This window comes from Ursus arctos, unplaced genomic scaffold (genome assembly GCF_023065955.2).
Source record: "Ursus arctos isolate Adak ecotype North America unplaced genomic scaffold, UrsArc2.0 scaffold_2, whole genome shotgun sequence".
NCBI classification, from domain to species: Eukaryota; Metazoa; Chordata; class Mammalia; order Carnivora; family Ursidae; genus Ursus; species Ursus arctos.
In genome coordinates, this window is record NW_026622874.1 from 2,946,461 (window position 1) to 2,970,228 (window position 23,768).

At 37.0% G+C, this 23,768-nt stretch overlaps 1 protein-coding gene across 6 annotated transcripts in view; it reads right to left on the minus strand.

The window, feature by feature from the left end:
- AKT3 (AKT serine/threonine kinase 3) overlaps positions 1-23,768 on the minus strand; it is a 304,406-nt gene that overhangs the window by 107,826 nt on the left and 172,812 nt on the right. For 4 of the 6 annotated variants that reach the window (XM_026509582.4, XM_026509579.4, XM_048225159.2 and 1 more), the window contains 2 exons: positions 22,853-22,997; positions 14,857-14,988 (listed from right to left, as the gene is read on the minus strand). In XM_026509582.4, coding sequence (XP_026365367.1) covers positions 14,857-14,988; positions 22,853-22,997 — 277 coding nt within the window. The remainder of the gene's footprint in view (positions 1-14,856; positions 14,989-22,852; positions 22,998-23,768) is intronic. The other 2 variants (XM_057315024.1, XM_048225160.2) reach the window with 1 other exon arrangement.

The following is a 23,768-nucleotide window of genomic DNA, read 5'->3' on the forward strand; positions in this document are numbered from 1 at the left end:
AATGAGAAAGAGTTTAAGTTAGTAATCAAAAATCTCCCTACAAATAAAAACTCAAAAGCAGATGGTTTCATTGGCAAATTCTATCACACATTTAGAGAATACTGATCTTTATCAAACTCTTCCAAAAAAACTGAAGAGGAAGGAACATGCTCAAACTTGTTTTACAAGGCTAGCATTTCCCGTACCCAAGCCAGACAAAAACACTACAAGGAAAGAAAATTATAGGCCAACATCTCTGATGAATATATATGTAAAAACCCTCAACAAAATACCAACAAACCTAACACAAGAGCACATTAAAAGGATCCCACACCATGATCAAGTGGGATTTATCCCTTAGATGCAAAGATGATTCAACACAATTAAGTAAAGTGTGATGTGCCACATTACTAGATTAAAAGATTAAAAGCATATGATCATTTCCACAGATACGGAAACGCGTCTGACAAAAATAAACACCCTTTCATGATAAAAGCTCTCAATAAACTAGATATAGAAGAAATGTACCTGAACACAACAAAGGTCATGTATGACAAGCCCACAGCTAATATCATACACACTGGGGAAACTCAGTTAAAAGCGTTTTCTCTAACATCGGGAACAAGACAGATGCCCACTGTCAGCGCTTCTATTCAACATAGTACTGGAGTTACTAGCCACAATTAGGAAGAGGAAGAGAGAGAGAGAGAGAGAGAGAGAGAGAGAAGGCATACAAATGGGAAAAGAAGCAAAATTACCTTTTGCAGATGACATGATATAAATATATGTCTATATATATAAAGTCCTAAAGACTCCACAAAAAACTGTTAGAATCAATACATGAATTCAGTAAAGTTACAGGACACCAAACCAACACACCAAAAAATCAGTTGCATTGCTATACACTGACAAGAAAAATACCTGAAAGAGAAATGAAGAAAGCAATGTTATTTACAACTGCATCAAAAAGAATAAAATATTTTGGAATAGATTTAACCAAGGAGGTAAAGACCTATGCACTAAGAACTACTGGAATTGATGAAAGAAACTAAAGAACACATAGACAAATGGAAATATGCCCCATGTTCTTAGACTGGAAACACTAATATCGTGAAAATGTCAGTGATATTATACAGATTCAATGCAATCCCTATCAAAATTCCAACAGTCTTTTTCCACAGAAATAGAAATAACTACCCCAAATTTGTATGTAACCAAAAAAGACTCCAAAAGTCAAAGCAAGCTAGGGGCAATGCACAGTTAGGCTGACAATCAACATATCCCTCTGCACCCCCTGAGACACAAATTGCCAATAAGAACCATCCCGTCTGCCCAACAGAGCAGAAGCCTAGAGGGCAGATTCCCCAGGGGGAAGCCCCCCTGCTGCATACAGTTGGCAAGTACACTACAGTGGACCACCACCAGTATTCCCCAAGGCTATCCATGGGACCTGACAGGGACAGAGACTTACTCAGAACTGGGTTCTGCATACTTGGTGGTAGACAAAAATTCAAAACACTATGAACAAGACTAGAACAGAAGATACCGTACCAATTTGGGCCACCAAGTTACGTGTCATCAGACCAAGAAACATACTTTACAGGGCACAGCAACCAACAATGGGCAAAGAGGTATCACATCAAATGGACAGGGTATGTAAGAGGCTGATAAAGGACTGGAATGGGCAACTGTAACATCTGTTATCTAAAATGGGAGGAGATAAAGACATGAAGAACCCCTCACGGAGTCCATGCCTTCACAAGTGTGCTCACACTGAATGTGAAGAAGGCTGAAGGGGGGGGGGGGCGCCTGATAGAGTCCTCCACTTTTCTGGAGGACATGGGGAACAGGGGGTAGGAGAGGATGGTGTTATGACTCTGAAATTTGTCCCCACATCACCACAACTTTCTTTCTTCCTACCTGATGTGGTGACCCTGGGACCAGGGCTACCACTATGAGCGCTAGAAGCAGGGCTCACCCCTCAGCAAGAAACTGTAACTATATATGTAATGCTGGAATTCCTAAGAGCCTGAGGGGACGGACTGTGTCTTCACCCCCTCCAGGAAAAGTGGGGCTGACAGTGAATGCAGCTGTGTTGCCTAATGGTCAAGACAGCTCACTTGTTCTGTAACTGGAACTTGCCCTATGAGTGGTGCTGGACTGAGGGAGAGGTGTGTGGTAGACTTCCGGTACCACAGGCAATCTGGTTCAGCACACACTGACCCAAACTGGGAAAGTTCGTTTATCTCTCTGGGTATTTGTCTATGTTTGTTTCATGTGACTGCTGTGACAAATTATCACAAAGTGGTGGCTTGAAACAACAAAAATGTATTCTCTCACACTGCTGGAGACTAGAAGTCCAAAATCGAGATTGGGAGCTAAGCTCCCTTCGGAGGCTCTGGGGGAAGAATCCATTCCATGACGTTCCTCCACCTTCTGGGAGCTTCCAGCAGCTCCTTGACTTGGAGCCCCATGACTCCAATCTCTGCTCACTGTGCGGATCAAACCTCCCTCTGCCTTACTTCAATGACACCTGTCACTGGATGTAGGGCCCACTCAGATAATTGAGGACCATCTCCTTATCTCAAGATTCTTCACTTAATTATATCTGCAAACACCCCTTTTCCAAACAAGGTCACATTAACAGGTTCCAGGAATTAAGATGTGGAAATATGTTCCAGGGTTCAATATTCAACCCACTACAGTTCAATCCCTGGTGCCCCAAATTCACTTATTTCTCACATGCAAAACACTTTCAAGCATCCCAACATCTCCAAAAGTCTTGACTCACACTACCTTCAGGCTAAACTCTCATTTAAACAACATCAGCTCCAAAGTTTCAAATCTCATCCTCTAAATCGTGAAGTCACATATGAGAGAGATGGCAGGTGTGGTCCATCATGGGGCAAAATTCATCTACGTCTGTGGCTCTCTTAACCCAGAAAACAAGATAATCTGCTTCCGAAATACAACGGTGTGACAGGCATAGGACAGACATTCCCATTCTGAAACGGAGAAATGGGAAGGGATACAGGGATCACGCATCTCAAACAAGTTCAGCAGAGGAGATTCCTTTGATCCCAAGGTTTGCCACATTCTCTGTATTCCCATTTCTGCTCTCCAGGCCCACGGTGGCCCCTGCAGCCTCTGCCTCTGGGCCCATCTGTGGCTCTGCCCTGAGAACCACACTTCCTGTGTAAGAGTAGCGTGTTCTCAGCTGTCATCCATCAACTGTACCATTTCTTTCACCCTGCCTGGCTTAGAACATTTTCAGCCTATCCTGTAACTGTAATTAAGTCCTGTGTGCTTTGTCTATGGATTAATTCCGAAAACCGAACACCAGTGTAGTGTTTGCAGTATTATGAAAGTAAGTAAATATCATTTATGGCAGAATCAAATAGTGTGGTTAATGAGTAAAAACGGAAAGGTTACTCTTCATCAATAATCCTGAGCCCCTCCAGGGACAGTGCTTCGTGTGTCTGGGCCAACTTTTTGATACCTTCTGATACTACCTCCACTGCTCACGATCATTCCATACTTCACGCAGCTTCACACTTGGACTATGTCTTTCTTGAGCAAATATTTGTTTTTTCTTGAAGGTCCTACATCCTTTGTCCTCCTTCTTTACTATTAGAATCGACCTTAGGCAAATAATCTACTGTGGACCGACCAACTATTTCTACAAATGTCACCTTGAGAGTTCTTATCACTCACACTGAGTGTTAATTCTATTGCTTCATGCACTCCATCTCTATTAGATTTCCTTTTAAATTTTGCTAAATTAAGTACAACACAATTTTATTTTCATTCCTTTATTGGGAGTTAGTCTGTTCCTTGCTTTCTGAAAGCTTGTAAGGTGATCTTTTTAGCTTTAAGATTCAAAACTTTCCTGAAGATGTAAAAGGGTGTGTAGGGTCCATTTTCTTTTCTTTTCTTTTTCCCCCAGATTTTATTTTTAAGTAATCTCTACACCTAGTGTGGGGCTCAAACTCACGACCCTGAGACCAGGAGTCACACACTCCACTGACTGAGCCAGCCAGGGGTCCCAGTTTTCTTTCCTTTGGCTTAGTGCTCAGTAGACGCTTTCAATCTGGAGACTTCTTCAGCTATGATACATTTTATTTTCTTTGATTAGTTCTGAACCCTTCTCCCTTAAATTCTTATACATGCCGAATGCCCTTGATTAAGCCTTCATGTCCTAACTATTCTTCCAGTATTTTCCACTGCCATATTTTTGGCTCTTCATTCTCAGATATTCCCCCAAATTTGCTTACAATCCTTATATTAAATGTTTTATTTTAGCAATCATGCATTAAATTTACAATTACTCTTTCTTGTGCTCTATTTCTTTTTCAGCCTATTTTTGTTTTGTAATACATTTTTTCCTACTTCTCTACAAATACTAATTAGAGATTGTGGATATCTTCAGTTCTCTGTTTTGTCTCTGTTTTCACTAGGATCAACTATTCTTTTGTTCTTCTTCATTCTTTTTTATTCTGTCTTTAGATTTTTCTCATCTGTGTGGTGATCCTCAGTACTCTGTTCATATTCTTAAATGACTAACGAGGTAGATTAATAGAACACGGGTTCCCTTGTTGAATGGGAAAGCTGAAAATAGATTCTACTATGTGAATTAGCAAATAGGCTGGCACACTTTAAGAGTCTGAGGTAGAGAACGGAAAAGCAATTTGACTACTCCATTCTGACCCCAGAAATGTCCAAGAAAAGAGGGTGCCAGCTGCCACAACTGGGAACCTAGCCTACGAAAGCCAGATGACTCAGTAACATTGTAAGAAGGGCAGTTCTATTTTTATCCTGATGACATAAACACTATACCCAATCACTCTGTATGGCTGAGGATATGAGCAGGATTAGATTGACTCAGCTGATCTAATCAAAGTGAGTTAAAAATGCTGTACAGGCATACCTCATTTTTTTGCTTCACTTTATTGCACTTTGCAGATAATGTGTTTTTTACAAATTGAAGGCGGCAAGCCTGAAGCAAGCAACTCTATCAGCACCATTTTTCCAACAGCACTTGCTGCTGACTTTGTGTCTTTGTGTCACATTTCGGTAATTCTTACAATATTCAAACTTTTTCATTACCATTAGTTTTTTTATGGTGATCTCTGATCAGTGAGCTTGGATGTTACTATTAATTATTTTGCAGTGCCATGAACCACGCCCATATAAGAAAGCGAACTTAATCGAAGAATGTTGTGTGTGTTCTGAATGCTCTCCTCACTGGCCAGTCTCCAGGCCCCCTCCCCCTGGGTCTCCCTATTCCTTGAGACACACAATACTGAAATTAATATTCAAACCAATTAATAACCCTGTAATGGCCTCTAAGTGTTCAAGAGAAGATGTGTAATCTCTAACTTTAAATCAAAAGCTAGATGTGATTACACTGAGTGGGACAGGTGTGTTGAAGCTGAGAGGCTGGAAGCTAGGCCTCTTGCACCAAGCAGTGAGGCAAGCCGTGAAAGCAAAGGGAAAGTTCTAGAAGGAAATGAGAGGTGCTACTCCAGTGAACGCATTAGTGATAAGAAAGCGGAACAGCCTTACTGCTCACGTGGAGAACATTTCTGTGGTCTGGATAGAAGATCAAATAGCCACAACATTCCCTTAAGCCAAAGCCTAACCCAGAGCAAAGCCCTGACTCTCTTCAACTCTGAGAAGGCTCAGAGAGGTGAGGGAGCCGCAGAAGAGTCTGAAGCTGGCAGAGGTTGGTTCACGAGGTTTAAGAAAGGAAGTCGTCTCTATAACATAAAAGCTCTGACGGAGATGGGCAACGAGGTTAGTGTTGTTTTCATGCCCGCTAGCTAACACAACATCCATTCTGCAGCCCATGGGTCAAGGGGTCATTCTGACCTTCAAGTCTTATTTAGAAGTACATTTCAGGGGGTGGTCAGGAAGATGGCAGAGCAGGAGAAGGGGTCATTCTGACCTTCAAGTCTTATTTAGAAGTACATTTCAGGGGGTGGTGAGGAAGATGGCAGAGCAGGAGAATCCCGAGATCACCTGGTCCATGGACATACCTAGACAACAGCTACGCTGGTGCAACTAACTGAAAACAACCTGCAGACTCCCAGAGCAGACTTTCCATAGTGAATTATAGAGAGAAAGCCACGTGGAAAAAGTAGGAGGGGTAGAGATGCAGTTGGGAACCAAATTCCTGGCAAGACTCACAGCCAACAGAAGAGACAGCAACAAGCACAGAGAAATGAGAGGATGGGACACAGGGCACCTGCCCCAGGAAGACAAATCCCAAGAGCATCTGGCTTTGAAAACCAATGGGGCTTAACTTTAGCAGCTTTTAAAGTCAGTGGAGCTGAACTCCAGGTACATTAAAAATCAGTGGGTTTCCCCACCCTTCAAGAGCCAGCCTAATAAATAACTCAGTGGAGATATAGCAAAGAAGCAACAGTTTGAAAAGGAGCTGGGGGAGACATGGGGGAGATTTAGTTACTAACCTCAGAACACGTGCTGGAGGGCAGGGATCTTCAGGACGCTTCCCCAAGAACCAAAGTGCTGTGGGCACCATTTCTCTTCCCCTTCCCCAGCCTAGATAGCTGGACACCTGGGGGAGCCAGAACGAGCACTCTCTACCTACCTGGCTAACCACAGTGCCCTGCCCTGGTGTTCCCTCGAAGACAGGGACCGGCGTCACTCCAAAGTGACTCCTGTCGTAGGGGGAGGGGGGAAATAACCCACACAATTAGCACACCCACAGTTTGAGCAGCAGAGCCTTTTAGCTGGCAGCGCAGAGAAAAAAGCCCTGCCATTTGGTATGCCTGCAACTGTGGCAGAGAGACTAAGTGCAGACAGCTAGCCTCACTGCTGACTCCTCCCACCGATGAGATCCCACTGGCCTCTGGCAGGCACCTCAACCGTGCAGGGAAAGCAGGCCATTGCCGCCGACTGAACTGAAGGCAAACACGGTTCAGCCACAATAGTAGGGCACACACAGTCCACAAAGGAGACACCCCTGGAACACCTTGTTCTAGTGACCAGGGGCATTGTGCTACAGGGCATGCCAGGACCTCTTTTACACGAGGCCACTATTCTCAAAACCAGGAGATGTAGATGACCTCCCTAATACACAGAAACAAACACAGAAAGTTAGACAAAATACGGAGACTGAGGAGTATGTTCCAAATGAAAGAACAAGACAAAAATCAAAACAAAAGGGATAAATAAAATGGATAAAAGCAATATGCCTGATAAAGAATTCAAAGTAATAATCATAAAGATATTCACTGGACTTGAGGAAAGAGTAGAGGACCTCAGTGAGAACCTCAACAAAAAGAGAAAACATAAGAACCAAAGATGAAAAAGTCAATAACTGAAATAAAAAAAATACACTAGAGGAAATCAATAGCAGATTAGAAAGTGCAGAAGAATAGACCAGCAATCTGGAAGATGGTAATGGAAAGAAACCAGCCAAGAAGCAAGGAGAAAAAATAACAATGAAAAGTGAGAACAGGCCAAGGGAGCTCAGCAACTCCAACAAGCATAATAATATTCACATTACAGGGATCCCAGAAAGAAAAGAGGGAGAAAAGGGGGCAGAAAACTTACTTGAAGAAATAAGAGCTGAAATGTTCCCTAATCTGGGGAAGAACACAGACATACAGATCTACAAAGCACAGAGGAACTCCAACAAAATCAACCCTAAGAGGTCCACACCAAGACACATGGTAATTAAAATGTCAAAAGTAATGACAAAGAATTTTAAAAGCAGCAGGAGAAAAAAGTTATATACAATGGAAACCCCATTAGGTTATCAGCCGATTTTTTAGCAGAAACTCTGTAGGCCAGAAGAGAGTGGCATGGTATCTTCAAAATGTTATAAAGTAAAAATCTGTAACCAAGAATACTCTACCCAGCAAGGTTATCATTCAGAATAGAATGAGAAATAAAAGAGATTCCCAGACAAAAGTTAAAGGAGTTCATTACCACTAAGCAAGTATTACAAGGAATGTTAAAGGGAATTGAGTGGAAAAGAAAAGGCCATAATCAGGAGTAAGAAAATTATGAAAGGAAACAATTTCACAGTTACAAGCAAACATACAATAAAAGTAATAGATTAATCACTTATAAAGCCAGTATGTAGGTTAAAGCACAAAAGTAGTAAAATCAATTATATCTAAAAAAATTGTACCAGTCAAGGGATACACAAAATCAAAAGATGTAAAATATGACATCATATACATAAAACACAGAAGAGGAATAAAAATTTAGTGCTTTTAAAATGTGTTTGAACTTAATAATCAACTTAATATAGACTGCTATAAACATGTTATACACAAACCTAATGGTAACCACAAATCAAAGACCTGTAACAGATACACAAAACATAAAGAGCAAGGGATCCAAGCATAACACTAAAGAAAGCCATCAAACCACAAGGGACAAGATCAACAGAAAAAGAAAGGAACAGAGAAGAACTACAGAAACAACCAGAAAACAACTTTAAAAAATGGTAATACATATATGCCAATCAATAATTACTTTAAATGTAAATGGACTAAATGCTCCAAGCAAAAGATAAAGGGCAACTGAATGGATAAAGAGCAAGAACCATCTTTATTCTGCCAGTAAGAAACACACTTCAGACCTAAAGACACATACAGACTGAAAGGGAAGGGCTGGAAAAACATATACCATGCAAATGGAAGTGAAAAAAAAAGTCAGGTTAGGAATACTTATATCAGAAAATTTAGACTTTAAAAACAAAGACTGTAGGAAGAGACAAAAAAAAGGGCATCACACAATGATAAAGAGATTAATTCAACAAGAGGATATCATAATTGTAAATTACAGAAATTTTAAGTGTAAATTACATAAAGCAATTACTAACAGATGTCAAGGCAGAAATTGACAGTAACACAAAGGAGAGGACTTTAACATCCCACTTAAATCAATGGATAGATCATGCAGACAAAAAAATCAACCAGGAAACAGTGGCTTTCAATAACACATTAGACCAGATGGACCTAATAGACATATATAGAACATTTCAGCCAAAAGCAAGAGAATAAACATTCTATTCATGTGCACATGGAACATTCTCCAGGATAGATCACACGTTAGGCCACAAAACAAGTCTCAATAAACTTAAGAAGACAAATCATATCATCCATCTTTTCTGACCACAGTGATACAAAACCACAAGACAAAATCTGGAAACAACAGGTGGAGGCTAAACAACATGAATGGGCAAGCCAAGAAATCAAAGAACAAATTAAAAAACATGTGGAAACAGATGAAAACACATGATCCAGAATTTGGAGACATACCAAAAGCAATTCTAAGAAGGAATTTTATAGCAATACAGGCCTACCACAAGAAACAAGAAAAATCTTGGGGCACTTAGCTTGCTCAGTTGGTTAAGCGCTGGCTCGGGTCATGATCTCAGGGTCCTGGGATCGAGCCCCACACTGGGCTCCCTGCTCAGCGGCGTGTCTGTTTCTCCCTCTCCCTCTGCCCCTCCTTTCCCCCTGGCTCATCCACATCCACAGCATTCTCTCTCTCTCAAATAAATAAATAAAATCTTTAAAAAAAAAAAACTTAAAGTCTAAAATTAACAACCTAACTTTATACCTAAATGAGCTAGAAAAAGAAAAACAAATTAATCCCAAAGCTAGTAGAAGGAACGAAGTAATAATTATTACAGTAGAAATAAGTGAAATAGAGATTTTAAAAAATTGAAAAAATCAATTAGACCAGGAGCTGGTTCTCTGAAAATATCAACAAAAATGATAAACCTTTATCTAGATCCATCAAGAAAAGAAAGGTTTTGAATAAAAGCAGAAATAAAGGAGGAGAAATACAATCAACACCACAGAAATACAAAGGATTATAAAAGAATTGTATAAAAAATTATGCCAACAAATGGGATAACCTAAAAGAAATGGATAAATTCCTAGAAACATAATCTTCCAACTGAATCAGGAAGAAATAGAGAATCTGAACTGATCAATTTCTAGAAATGAAACTGAATCAATAACCAAAAACTCCCAACAAACAAAAGTCCAGGACTTTTGGCTGGACTTCACAGGTGACTCCCACCAAACATTTAAAGAATTAATACTCATTATTCTAAGATATTCCAAAAAAGATTATAGACCAATATCTCTGATGAACATGGATGCAAAAATCCTTAACAAAATAGCAAACCAGCAAACCAAATTCAACAGTACATTAAAAAAATCATTCACCACAACCAAGTATTTATTCCAGATGCAAGGGTAGTTTGATATTTGCAAATCGATCAATATGATATATCACATCTACAAGAGATAGGATAAAAACTATATGATCATATCAACAGATGCAGAAAAAGCATTTCACAAAATACAACATCCATTCATGATAGAAACTCTCAACAAAGTAGGTTTAGAGGGAACATACCTCAACATAATAAAGGCCATATATGAAAAACCCACAGCTAATACCATAATGGTAAAAAACTGACAGCCTTTCTTCTAAGATCAGGAACAAGACAAGGGTGTCTTACCCTCATCACTTTTAATCAACATAGTACTGGAAGTCCAGGCCATAGTAATAAAACAAGAAAAACAAATTAAAGGCATCCAAGTAAGTAAAAAAGAAGTAAAACTGTCACTATTTGCAGTGACATGGTACTATATATAGAAAAACCTAAAATCTCCACCAAAAAACCACCACAGCAGATTAATTAATTCAGTGAAGTTGCAGGTTACAAAATTAATATGCAGAAATTTCTTGGATTTCTATACACCAATAAAAAAGTAGAAAAAGAAATTAACAATCCCATTTACAATTGCTCCAAAAAGAATAAAGATGTAATTTATAACATCAATAACTTAAAAGGGTTGACTAGAGTAGCATAGCAGCAGAGAAGCAGTTTTTGTATCTTATTGAAGTTAAGGTGGTATAAATTCAAATTAGAGTGTTATAATTTTAGGATGTTAAATGTAATCCCCATGGTAACCACACAGAAAATAGCTATAGAATATACAGAGAAGGAAATGAGAGGGGAATTAAAATGTTTCACTGGAAAAAAAATCAACTAAACATAAGACAGTGCATAATGCAGACCATGAGGGACAAAGAAAGTAAAAAGCATATGAAAAAAATAGCAAAGTGACAGAATTCCTTCAAGTATTTTAATGTAAATGGATTAATCCCTCCAATCAGAAGATAGGAGATGGCAGAATGGATTTAACAACAAAATGACCAAAATATGACTTACTTTATAGCCAAAGACACAAATATGTTGAAATGAAAGGATGGAATATTTCTTACAAACATAACCAAAAGAGAGCAGGGGTGGCTATTTCATTATCAGACAAAAAATTTTTTAAGTTGCAAAAGACAAAAAATGACATTATGTATTTAAATAAAAGGTTCAATCCAGCAACAAATAACAATTATAAACATTTATGTACCTAACAACAAACCAACAAAATGCATGAAGCAAAAATAAGACAATTAAAATGAGAAATAGTTCTACACTAATAGTTGGAGACTTCACTACCCTACACACAATAATGACAGAACAGCCAGACAGAAGTAAGGAAATAGAGGACTTAACACAATAAACCAACTAGATCTAACAAACACACACAGAACATTTTACCCAGCAACAGATTACACATTCTTTTCAAGTACATGTGGAAAATTCTCCAGGATACACCATATGTTAGGCCACAAATTAAGTCTCAGTAGATTTAAAAAGATAGATATCATACCAAGTATCTTCTCTACCAGCAATGGGATAAAGTTTGAAATCAGAAACGGAAAGAAAACTGGAAAATTTACAAATTTATAGAAATTAAAATAGTCTTAATCAATGGCTCAAAGGAGAAATCACAAGGGAAATTAAATTAGAAAATACTGAGAGAAGAATGAAAAGAAAAATCTAATATATCAAAATTTATGGGATACATCAAAAGCAGTGCTAAGTGGGAAATTATAGCCACAGATGCTTACATTTAAAAAGAAGAAAGATCTTGGGGCACCTGCGTGGCTCAGCTGATTAAGCAGCCGACTCTTGATTTCATCTCAGGTCATGATCTCAGGGTCCTGGTATCAAGTTCCGTGTCGGGCTTGTGCTGAGCACGGAACCTGCTTAAGATTCTCTCCCTCTCCCTCTGCCCCTCCGCCCCAACTTGCATACACTCTCTCTCACAAAAAGAAAGAAAGAAAAGAAAAGAAAAAAGAAAAAAAAATAAAAGAAAAGAAAAGGAAAGAAAAGAAAAGGATCTCCAATCCACAACCTAACTTTACAACTTCAGGAAGTAAGGAAAGAATAAACTAAAGCTAAATCTAGCAGAAGGAAGGAAATAATAATGATTAGAGCAAAGATAAAATAGAGAATAGAAAAACAGAGAAAAATCAATGAAAGTAAATGTTGGTTCTTTGAAAAGATAATATTATCAAACCTTTAGTTAGACTGAATAGAATAAATGCATAAAGAATGAGGGAAATAAGAATGAGTGGGCAAATTTTAAGAAGAAAAAAAAATACCAGCATAGTGTCAGAGTATCACCCCTAAGATAGTTATTAATTACAATGGGAAATAACTCTATAGTGGAGAAACGTGGTAGACAATGCTTTAATCAAGTGATCAGTGTTAACGTCAACAGTATTAAGGCACATGGACACCACTTAGTCCCTGAGATGAGGCTCTGCAATGGGCACATCAGGATTCAAACCCCAGGTCCTGTTAAGACTCTAAAACATTATAGTGTTAATCATTTTACTATAAGCAGACATATTTTCTTTCAAGAAACAGATAAATGGACTTGGTGGTCAAGGATAGTACACCAAGCTGGATATGCTATCACTTGTAAAATATACCCAGTTCTGTAGAGTTACTCAGAAAGTATAATTAATTAGTAAGGGAAGACATGTTCCAAGTGAGGCTAACGCACAAAAGAAACAAACAGAACAGACATGGTATTTACTGATGCTTGACACACGGTAGATGGTAAGAGTAATAATAACCATAGCCAATACTTACAGCGATCACATATTTATTTTCATTTAATCTTAATTCAATTTTATTTACGGCAAATGCTATTACACTTATTCATTCATTTAATCCTGACAACAACTCTATGAGATAGGCACTATATTACCCCATTTTGCAAATGAGGAAATAAAGGCATAAAAAGTTGCGTAATTTGTTTGGGACCATTTAGTAAATGGCTCTATACTACCTCCCAGATAACATCAGTTTAATGAATAGTAAGTATCAGGTACTATGCTAAATACCTTACATATCCTAATCCTCAACATTCCTGTCCAGGAATACCTTTTTAAAAAACTTTCTATTTAAATTCTATTTAGTTAACATATACTGTATTAACAGTTTTAGAGGTAGAATTCAGTGATTCATCAGTTGCATACAACTCCCAGGGCTCATTACTTTAAGTGACTGTTTTTCTTTTTAACAAGTGAAATTTTGCAAATGAAAAACGCAAGGCTCTGTTGGGCTGCTCTGTTGCGGGACACTGACCAAGCGTGGCTTCCACCTGGTGATGGTCAGGAGTTTCTCTTCCCCTGATTCACTGTGATAAGCAAATATGCTCCCCCAAAACACTGCAAATGTCTCTAAAGGAGCAGTACTCCCACCAAAACTGGCTGTTAAAGGTCATTAGATGGGAAGATGCAAAGCTGGGATGTGAATCCAGGCCTGTGTGATTCCAAGGTCAGTGTTATTTCCAATACCAGACACAGACCTGTGTAAGAGTTGAAATGAAAACAAATGTACAAAGACGAGGGGAGCACAGCTTCACCAAGTGTGTGGAACAATACACTCCGGATGAAGAAACGATACAGCTGACCCGTGAACATGTGTTTGAGCTGTGCAGGCCCACTTACACGTGGATTTTTTTCTATAAATACAGTACAGTCCTATAAATGTATTTTCTGTTCCTTATGATTTTCTTAATTATATTTTCTTTTCTCTAACTTACTTCACTGTAAGAATACAGTATATAAAACATATGACATACAAAATATGTGTTAACTGACTCTTCATGTCGTAAAGGCTTTCAGTCAATAGTAGACAGTAGTTAAATTTGGGGAGAGTCAAAAGTTACATGTGGACTTTCGACTAGCAGGGAGTCACCCTTAACCCCCATGTTGTTCAAGGGTCAACTGTGGTTTGACAGTTAATGTAGTCCATAAAGTATACCGATAATATTATGTAACATTCACTGAATTAAATGAAACATAGAGTGTGGACCAATTTGTAAAATACATCAAATTTGTCTATTGAGGGAATTAGGATTCTGAGTGAGAACGGGTATCGTTAACATGTTAGTTATCTATGTATGTCTAAGCTGAATAAAGTTATGGAGGCGGGGGAGGTAGGGGTTAAGAGTTCCTGAAAGAATTTCAAAGACTATTATTTCTTTTAGTTTCATGATCCTTGTATTTTCAAATCTATTAAGGATGCTTTCCCATTCATCGTTATATAAGCTGTATAATTTATAGGTGCAAGTCATCTATGCTATTTGAATTACTTTTCTATTTAATAATAAAAAATTCAGAATGTTGGGGGAAAATATCCAAGAGCAACACTAGTATAATTAGTGACATAGGTCACAAACAGTCAAAACATTCCCCCAAATACACAAACGCAGAACAAATATTTTTACCTCCTCAAGGGAGTAAAATAGCTTCAGTATATGACATCCAGATAATGTTTTAAACTTCTGAAATTTTTAACGTTATAAATAAATACTGATATACAGATACTATTGCAACCACAGCCTACAATCAACATTTTGGTTACTTTAATGGAATTTCTACACTTTAGTTGTGTGTAGTGAACACACGTGAGTGTATACCATAAGCAAAAATCTAGGAATCAATTACCTTTGCAATAATAACTTCTTTCTTCAGAATCTTCATAGCATAGTATTTCCCACTTGCCTTCTCTCGAACCAAAATAACTTTCCCAAAAGTGCCTTTACCTAGCAGTTTCAAATAGTCAAAATCATTCATTGTCTGAAAAATACAAATTTAAAAATATAGTATGAAATATTTGATGCAATTTATTTATTAAAAAATAGGTATATGTTTGCAGTATCTACTCAAAAGCAAATTTTACCAATTTCTAAGCACACTTAAATGAATAAGAATCAGACTGGCAATGGTTGCCTCACCAGCAATCATGGATACTAGAAATAATTTAAGCAGTTCTCAGACACGGGATACAATAATTTTGAGCCTCAAATTCCTCAGCTAGTCATACGATCAGTCAAGTGTAGGAGCAAAAGGAAAACAGAATCATTTTCATTCACTTTCAAGGACTCAAGTTTTTTTGTTTGTTTGTTTTTTGTTTTTTTACTGAAGTACAGTTAACATACAATGTTATATTAGTTTCAGGTGTACAATATAATGATTCAACAGTTTCATACATTTCTCAGTGTTCATCAAGATAAGTGTACTCTTAATCCCCTTTATCTATTTCACCCACCCATCCCAACTGCATTCTCTCTGGCAACCACCAGTTAGTTCTCTGTATTTAAGTGTCTGGTTTCTTTGGTCTCCTTTTTTCTTTGTTGATTTGTTTTGTTTCTTAAATTCCACATATGAGGGAAATCACATGGTATCTGTCTGTCTCTGACTGATACTTCACTTAGTATTATACTCTCTAGCTCCATCTACGTCATTGCAAATAGCAATGGTTTGTTCTTTTTTATGGCTGAGTAATATTCCATTGTGTATATATACCACCTCTTCTTTACCCATTCATCAGTTAACACTTGGATTGCTTTCATAACCTAGCTATTATAAATAATGCTACAATAAACATAGGGGTGTGCATGTATATTTTCAAATTACTGTTTTTGTTTTCTTTAGGTAAGTATCCAATAGTGGAATTTACTGGATCATATAATAATTCTATTTTTAATTTTTTGAGGAACTTCCACACTGTTTTCCAAGGACTCAAGTTTTTCAGGGTTTAGTAGTGCCACTATCCCCAAATAACATAGTCATCAAAAATGTCCCCCACAAACATTTCCAAATACATCTAAGGGAGCAGTACCTTTCAGGGAAGCTATTTGAGAATGTATTCTAACAAAATTAGGATGAAATCCTAGGACGTGAAAGATAGGTGTGTAAGAAATGTTGAAAATAATGCTGGAGCCCCAGTAAGTAGAAATCTAAGAAGCAGCAGTACATCTGAGAAAGCAATTGGTGCAATTCAGAATAGAAAGTCAGGACGTCTAAGAATGCCTCTAATTAATCTGCCTATTTTCAGTTTCATTTCTCACTCCTTCATCAGCTGATTTCCAGGATTTTGCCAAACAGACCTGCTACGTGCTCTCTACAGCCCCCTTAATGCATGCTTTTCCTGCTCTATGAATGTTCCTCCACAAATTTCCATAATTTTGATATTGGTTGTCCACTAATGCCTTTTCCCCCCACTCAGCTTTTCATTTGTGTGGACTTGTCTCTTTTTTAAATGCCTTTACTACCATTTTAATGGGCTTTTAAACAGAAGGGGAGATAACAGGGTATGCTCAGTTTATCATCTTAAATTTAAATTCAGTTCAGAGGGCTTTATGAATAGCAAGTTAAGAATCTAGGTTTTATCCTAGAGATGATCAGAAGTTAGTGGAGACTTTTCTGCCATTTTATAACTGTAGTTTTTCCTGTTTACCACCCATCCGAAGTAAATGTCAAGAATGTCTCAAATCAATGATCTCAGCTTCCACGTTAAGAAACTGAACAAGAGCAAATTAAACTCAAGAGAAAGAGAAGAAAGGAAATAATAAAGATCAGAGCAGAAATCAATTTAAAAATTTTAAAAAGAAAAAAAAAGTAGAGGATAACATACTGGTTATGAACCAGGATAGCTGGTTCAACAAAAGGTATCAACCTCTAGCCAGATTGCTCAGGAAAATAAAGACAAAAGACGCCAATGACCAATGTCAGGAATGAAAGAGATGACAACACTACAGACTCTACAGACATTAAAATGATCACATGGGAATATTATAAACAGCTTTATGACCATAAAACCAACAATATATATTAAATGAATAAATCCCGTAAAAGCCTCACACTATCAAAACTCACTCAAACAGAAACAGGTAATGAATAGCCCTATGTCTACTAAGAAAATTGAATTTGTGGTCAAAAAGCTCTCAACATGGTGCACTGGGTGTTATACGCAACTAATGAATCATCGAACTTTACATCAAAAACCAGGGATGTACTGTATGGTGACTAACATAATATAATAAAAAAATATATGATTATAAAAAAAATAAAAAAACAACTCTCAACAAAGAAAACTCTACAGCCAGATGGTTTCATTGCTGAGTTCTATAAACGTTTAAGAACTGATGCTAATTCTATATAAACTCCTACAGAAAGTTGAGAAAAAGAGAAAAAAGAATACTTCCCAATTTATCCTATGAGCCCATTATTACCCTGATTATCAAAATCAGACGAAAACATTACAAGAAAACTATACACCAATATTCTTCATATACATATTTGTAAATTTCTAAAAATTTTAGAAACAAATGCCTATATTCACTTTCAACATTATCTGCTGCCTATAATTTTGAAAATTTTTCCAAACGTCAAGTTATAATGTCTTAACCATTCAACAGTATCTCCAGTTCAAAAGAAAAGTAGCGAAGGTATCAGTGAATATAAAAAAGTACACTTATTAATTTAACTAAAAATCAAACATGTGGCACTAAATATACAGAATATAGTTAACAAGGTTAATGGCATTTGAATAGTTGATAGTATTAAGAAATTTTGTTTGCATTAATCGATTTTTAAAAACCAAGGAATACTGTATAACCACAACGCTGTCTGTGCTAGGTAGTCTCCAACAATGGCTGCCACTAGTCCCCGGACTCCCTGTATGCACATGCCATTCCTCCCATGAAGAGGCAGACTCAACTTTTCCTCTTCTTGGGCTAGCCTTGTGTCCTGCTTTAAACACAGAATATGATCAAAGCGATACTATGCCAGTTCCAGACCCAGCCTTTAAATCTGGAAGCTTATGCTTTCACCCTCTTGGAAAAGTCATAATTGAAAGCCAGTCTTCATGCCGTAAGGCAAGATACCATGTACAAGGGGCCTGGATGATGAGACCCCATATGCCAAGAGATCACATGGAGGCGAACCAAGAATCCAGAAACTTGAGAAAGGCTTTCTTGGATCTTCCAGACCAGTCTGTATGCTAACTGAATGCAAATGCTTAAGAGATCCAGCAGAAGTGCCTACACAAACCACAGAATCATGAGAAGTAATATATCCTTACTGTTTTAAGATGTTAAATTTGGGTAGTTTATTCCACGGCAATAACCAACTGAGAGACATCATTCTTATAACCAAGCTATGATGTTATTTTTTGCTCAAAGCTTCATTTGAACAGTACCCTCCTCAGTTTGTATCTAAATGCACTGGAAAATGATACTTGCTGTGTCCTATTATTAAATATCACAGAAATGGAAACTGAATTCTTAGAGATAAAAATCAGAAAGGAATTTATAAATTGCTTTGTGACATTTTCAGATGAAAAGCAATATGTAATTATAAAATATTACTACATTCCTTAAGGACTGCAATTCTTAGAGAAAAGGAGGTTTTAGAAAATGTAATAGCCTTATCTTTAAATTTCACAGCTTCTATCAGTTTGACTGTCAACCTCAAAAAAAGGGGATTTGCAAGGAAATTAATATTAGTAAAAGCATCCTATGTGAAAAAATCAGGAACAGATTTCGTATCTATTTTGACAAAACTTCAGAAAATTTGAAAAGTATCTTTGATACCAAATGCTCATGTTCAGCATGATACACACAGTAATTATCTACTCTTCACAAATGAAATATAACCCATTACAAAATGTTTCCCTCTTTTAGATGGTGTTAAGGGGAAAAGGACAGTAAGATTTTAATAAAAGATGAGAGCATGGATCCTCTGCAGAAAAATTAATCCTCTAAAACCCAATCCCCCAAATTTATTAAGTAAATATTTTACATAGTTTGATTCTTTCCCTCGCATAATCTCCAGCATGTCAATGAGGCTGTTTTAGGTTAGGAGATGCATGGGCATACATAACAAATGCTTAATAAATGTATTCAAATACACACTAGACTATAAGAAGGCGGCGAATTATGTAGTCCAAAATTTAGGTTAAAGAATATGAATATATAATTGTTAGATGAATACAAGAGACCTCTCAGCACATTTGGTCAACGAAGATAAATTCCACATACATTTACAATGTTAAGAGCTAAACCAAACAAAGTCCCATGGGGCACTAAGTAAAAAGGGGGCCTCTCAAGAAATTCACCTCTTTGCCCAGCCAACCTCTATATCACTGATTAGGCTCCTTCTTTGGATAGGCAATGAGAAATCACAGGATTTCTGCAGGTCCCACTGAAACTTCTTCACTCTTTCTCCACATGGCCACCCATTAAATAACAAAACTCCAAGAACTGGAGCCAGACATAATGGGAAGGTAGCATGTACTGCTTATACTTTATACCAAGTCAGGAGATGATAAGTAGCTGCTCTCAGAGAGGCTTACGTTGGTCACTTAAAAATTAGGCAGAACTCTGACTCCCGTTCGGCTGTTGATCCTTTTATGCTGTGCTCCTTCACACACCTGACCCTAAAGAGACTGGCCACTTGGCAGACCAAGATTAGGCACTTCTGAGTCCTCTCGTCAAATTCCTTTGAAAGATCATCTTGTAGTTGAAACACAGAATAGCACATAAATCTGGTCTTTCCTTAAGAGATTTTTCACCCTGTGCAGCAGATATTGAGTAATACTCTACCACTACGAGAAGTGACCATCCTTCTGCCTGAGGCAAGAGAAAATAGCTAAGACAATTCTCAGCAGAGCTAACACAAGTAGTTCCTATGCCCCTCATCCTATTGCTCATTTTTCAAAAAGTGAACAAAGAGGAAAATGTACACTGTAAATTATAAAAAAGGCATTCTTATTTCAGAATATCTATGCTCACAGTCTGATATTAAAAATAATATGAACTTCTGCAATTCTTATGATACCTGATACACATAAAGGATGTAGTACTAGGGAACTAGGGAAGTGATAGCACTATTTTACCCTTTTTAACCAAGTTGTTAGGGCCATCACGAAAGAGTGGTACAGACGTTCTACCTTTTTTTACATTGTCATTTTAAAACGGTTTTATACTATCTCACTTAAAATGAAATGAAATAAGGGCGCCTGGGTGGCCCAGTTGCTTGAGTGTACGACTCTGGATTCCTGCTCAGGTCATGATCTCTGGGTTGTGAGATCGAGCCCTGAGTCAGGCTCCATGCTCGGCAGGGAGTCAGCCTGGGATTCTTCCTCTCCCTCTGCCCCTGTTCACGCGTTCCCTCTCTCTCTATCTCAATCGATCAATCAATACAATCTTTTTTTTAAATTTTTTAAAAAATGAAATGAAATAATAAAGAACAATGGAAATCAGATATAGGTCAAATAAAACAATGAATCCCCCTATTTTCAAAATACTTCTGACCATATCAATTTTTAATTTCTGAGACCCAGATTCAGTGAGAGATTTCTTAAAAGAATCTGTTTTAAAAACCTCACTTTCAATCACTCTTCTATAATATTAAAATTCTACTGATTTTCCAAGAGTATACCAACATAAAATGAAATTAACTGAAACACTAAGTACAACAGCTTGACATAAATATTTTGAGAAACCAAGTACAATCATAAGAGAATATCTGTATAATTTTGTTCTCTAATATAACTTGGTTGTGTAATGAGTAGAATAATTACAGAGATTATAAAGGCTCATAATGTATCAATCAATAATAAGAAATAAGTCACTCACTGAAATTTTACAGTGTATAACTGAAAGTCCTTACATGTTTGAACAAGATTATTTAACTTATCTGAATGTCAGATGAATCACCTGCAAAATGGGATAATAATGGTACCTACACCTCATATGATTTTTGAGAGGATTAAATGAGATAATACATATAAGAGTACTGCTGAGAGGATAGCACAAAACAAACTTACAATAAACATTTACAAGTGATAATTAATGAAGGTGATGAATTCTAAGATAATCCACTGGTAACTGTGAAAAGAGGAAATTGCACTATGCTTTTATAGTGATTTATAACCAGCCTTAACAGAAAAATAGAATGCTCCGTACTTTGCATTTTTACATCTTTGAAAATGTTTGTCTCTCTTCATTCAAAATTTTTCTGGTAAATAATTTCCATGTTCATTTCCAAATTTCTCATCCATCGGTAAGAATATTTCTAATTAGGGTATCATAAACTCCCCACTTTCCACCTGTAACCGCCTCGACAGCAACTTCTTACTACCAGTTATTAAGCAGAGTTTTAGGAATTCCAAGTACAAACAGTACGGCTGATATAGCTAGTACTGAATGGGGCAGTGTAGAATTCCAAGGACAAGATTCATTGGGACCTGATTTTAAATTTCTGACCACAGTCAGATTTTACATTCATTGTGTACATGTGCGCATACACATCTAAGAGAAGCTTTCTTATGTCTGAGTAGCTGAGCAAAGCTAGATTGTTTCTGTTTTTGTTTTTTGCAATGATCTGAAGAACAAGGGGGTGTTAAGTTGACTTAAAAGAGGAATTCATTTCAACTAACAAATAGAGGATAAATCTTTAATGAAGACACAAAGAGTTCTCAGACATTTGACCAAGATCAAGCATAGAATATTATTAAAATTAGAGCAGAGATTTGGGGTAAGAAGAGAGTAATTAACAGACTCTAGGTTGTAATGGTACAACTTCATCAAGTTCACACGTTTAGCACTTGGAAAAAGGAGGATTTGAACTCAAGCAGTCTAACTCCAAAGAGTTCTTAATCATTATGCTAAAACCAAATTACATGGGTAACTACATTAACAATTAGTGTTTTCCTACAAGGAGATTAAATCTACAATTCATTGTAACAAATATACTCTAACATGATAAATGGTATGTTCATTTACTTGAACACTTAGATCTTGAATCTTAAAATACCATTTCATATAAGGAACTTGCTTTTTAATTTTCTTTTTTTAAAAAGATTTATTCACTTATTTGAGAGAGAGAGAAAGAACAAGCAGGAGGAGAGGGAGAGGGATAGAAAGAATCTAAAGCAAACTCCCCGCTGAGTGCAGACCCAATGCGGGGCTCGATCCCAGGACCCTGAGATCATGACCTGAGCAGAAATCAAGAATCAGACACTTAAGCGACTGAGCCACCTAGGTGGCCAGCTTTTTAATTTTCTATAGCAATGATAAACATAATTTATAATTCCACCAATATATAAATTGGCATTTATTAATCTGGAGCACTCAAGGAAGGAGAAGTCTTTCCCCTCACTGGCTCAGGAGCAGCCATTAAAATAAAAAGCTCTTATTTCCCAGACTATTCACTTTCCTGCCGATATTAGTGAAGCTGGGGCGTCAGGTAAAAAGCACACCAGAACCATTTCTGCTTCTGCTTTGAGGGTACAAAATACCAAATGGAAAATGACCAAATCATTAAGGAAAACATCATTTCCAAGTTCTAAAATGGTATTAAAAACAGTAAGAGAAAAATGCAAATTATAAATCAGCACAATGGCACTTTAGTTGACAAGTACCTCCAAAGCCCTATCAGTGCTAAGTGCTGAACCATGAAAATAAGGTGACATTTTAATTATTTGGTCTTAAATAATGACAGGTATTTCAGATTTACTAGGATAAACACCACCCACACCTATATATTTGCATAACGTAAGATCATTGGCCAACACTTCTTGCAAATGGCAATTTTTAGCATATTTCTTCCATAACATATTGTGCTCAGTAGGGGATAAATTACTATTCTCTACCTTTCTTTTATGATGGGTTGTGGAAGCATCCATCTCTTCCTCCCCTATATTATCAATTTGTGAAGTTGGACTACAATTCATTCTCTCCTCTTCTTGTCTCTGAAGTCTGTCTGCTACAGCCTGAATAGCTTCTGTCCACTCTTCCCTATAAAAACAAGTACAGGTTCCCATTAATAAAGAATGGTAAATGATTCAAGTATTTCCCTTTTGTAAAATATGACATCAACACAAATAAAGTCTATTCCAGGATAATATACACATATACATTTAAACATATCCTCCCCCCTTTACTCAAAGGTGAAATTAATCCCCAAAACATTTAACATTATAGACCTTAACAACTGTAGGAGCACTTATTTAAGTGAAGAAAAAGAGAAGGAAAGGATTGTAAGAAAATTGAGTTAAAACCCTTTAAAAGTATAGTTAAATTTTATTGCCTATACACATCTTATCTATAAAGTAAATTGACCCCCAAAGCTTGCTGCCCCTTAAAAAACTTTTTTGTCTAGCCATTGTTAAGTTCATCACTGACATGGTTAAGATCTTTACTGTGGTCCAACAGTAGTTCCAAGAAAAGGTTTTCAAAGCCAAAACATTTTACTGTTCCCAAATCACAGATGAGTTAAAAAAAAAAAAAGTCATAGTTTGTAGGTAAGATAGTCTCAGGAGCACTGGTTGAAATTTGTATTATCGGATTAAGAATCATTCATTTCCACATAAATTTTTAAATCAGCATGTGTTTCTTAAAGTCTGTTAGAATTTTGAGTGGACTGTATTAAATCTATGGATCAATTTGGGGTAGATTACTATCTGAAAAAATTAAATTTTCCACTCCATAAACATGGTATAGTCTCCATTTATTTAGGTCTTTAAATTTCCCAATGCAATCTTCTGTGGCTTTCTGTGAAAACATCTT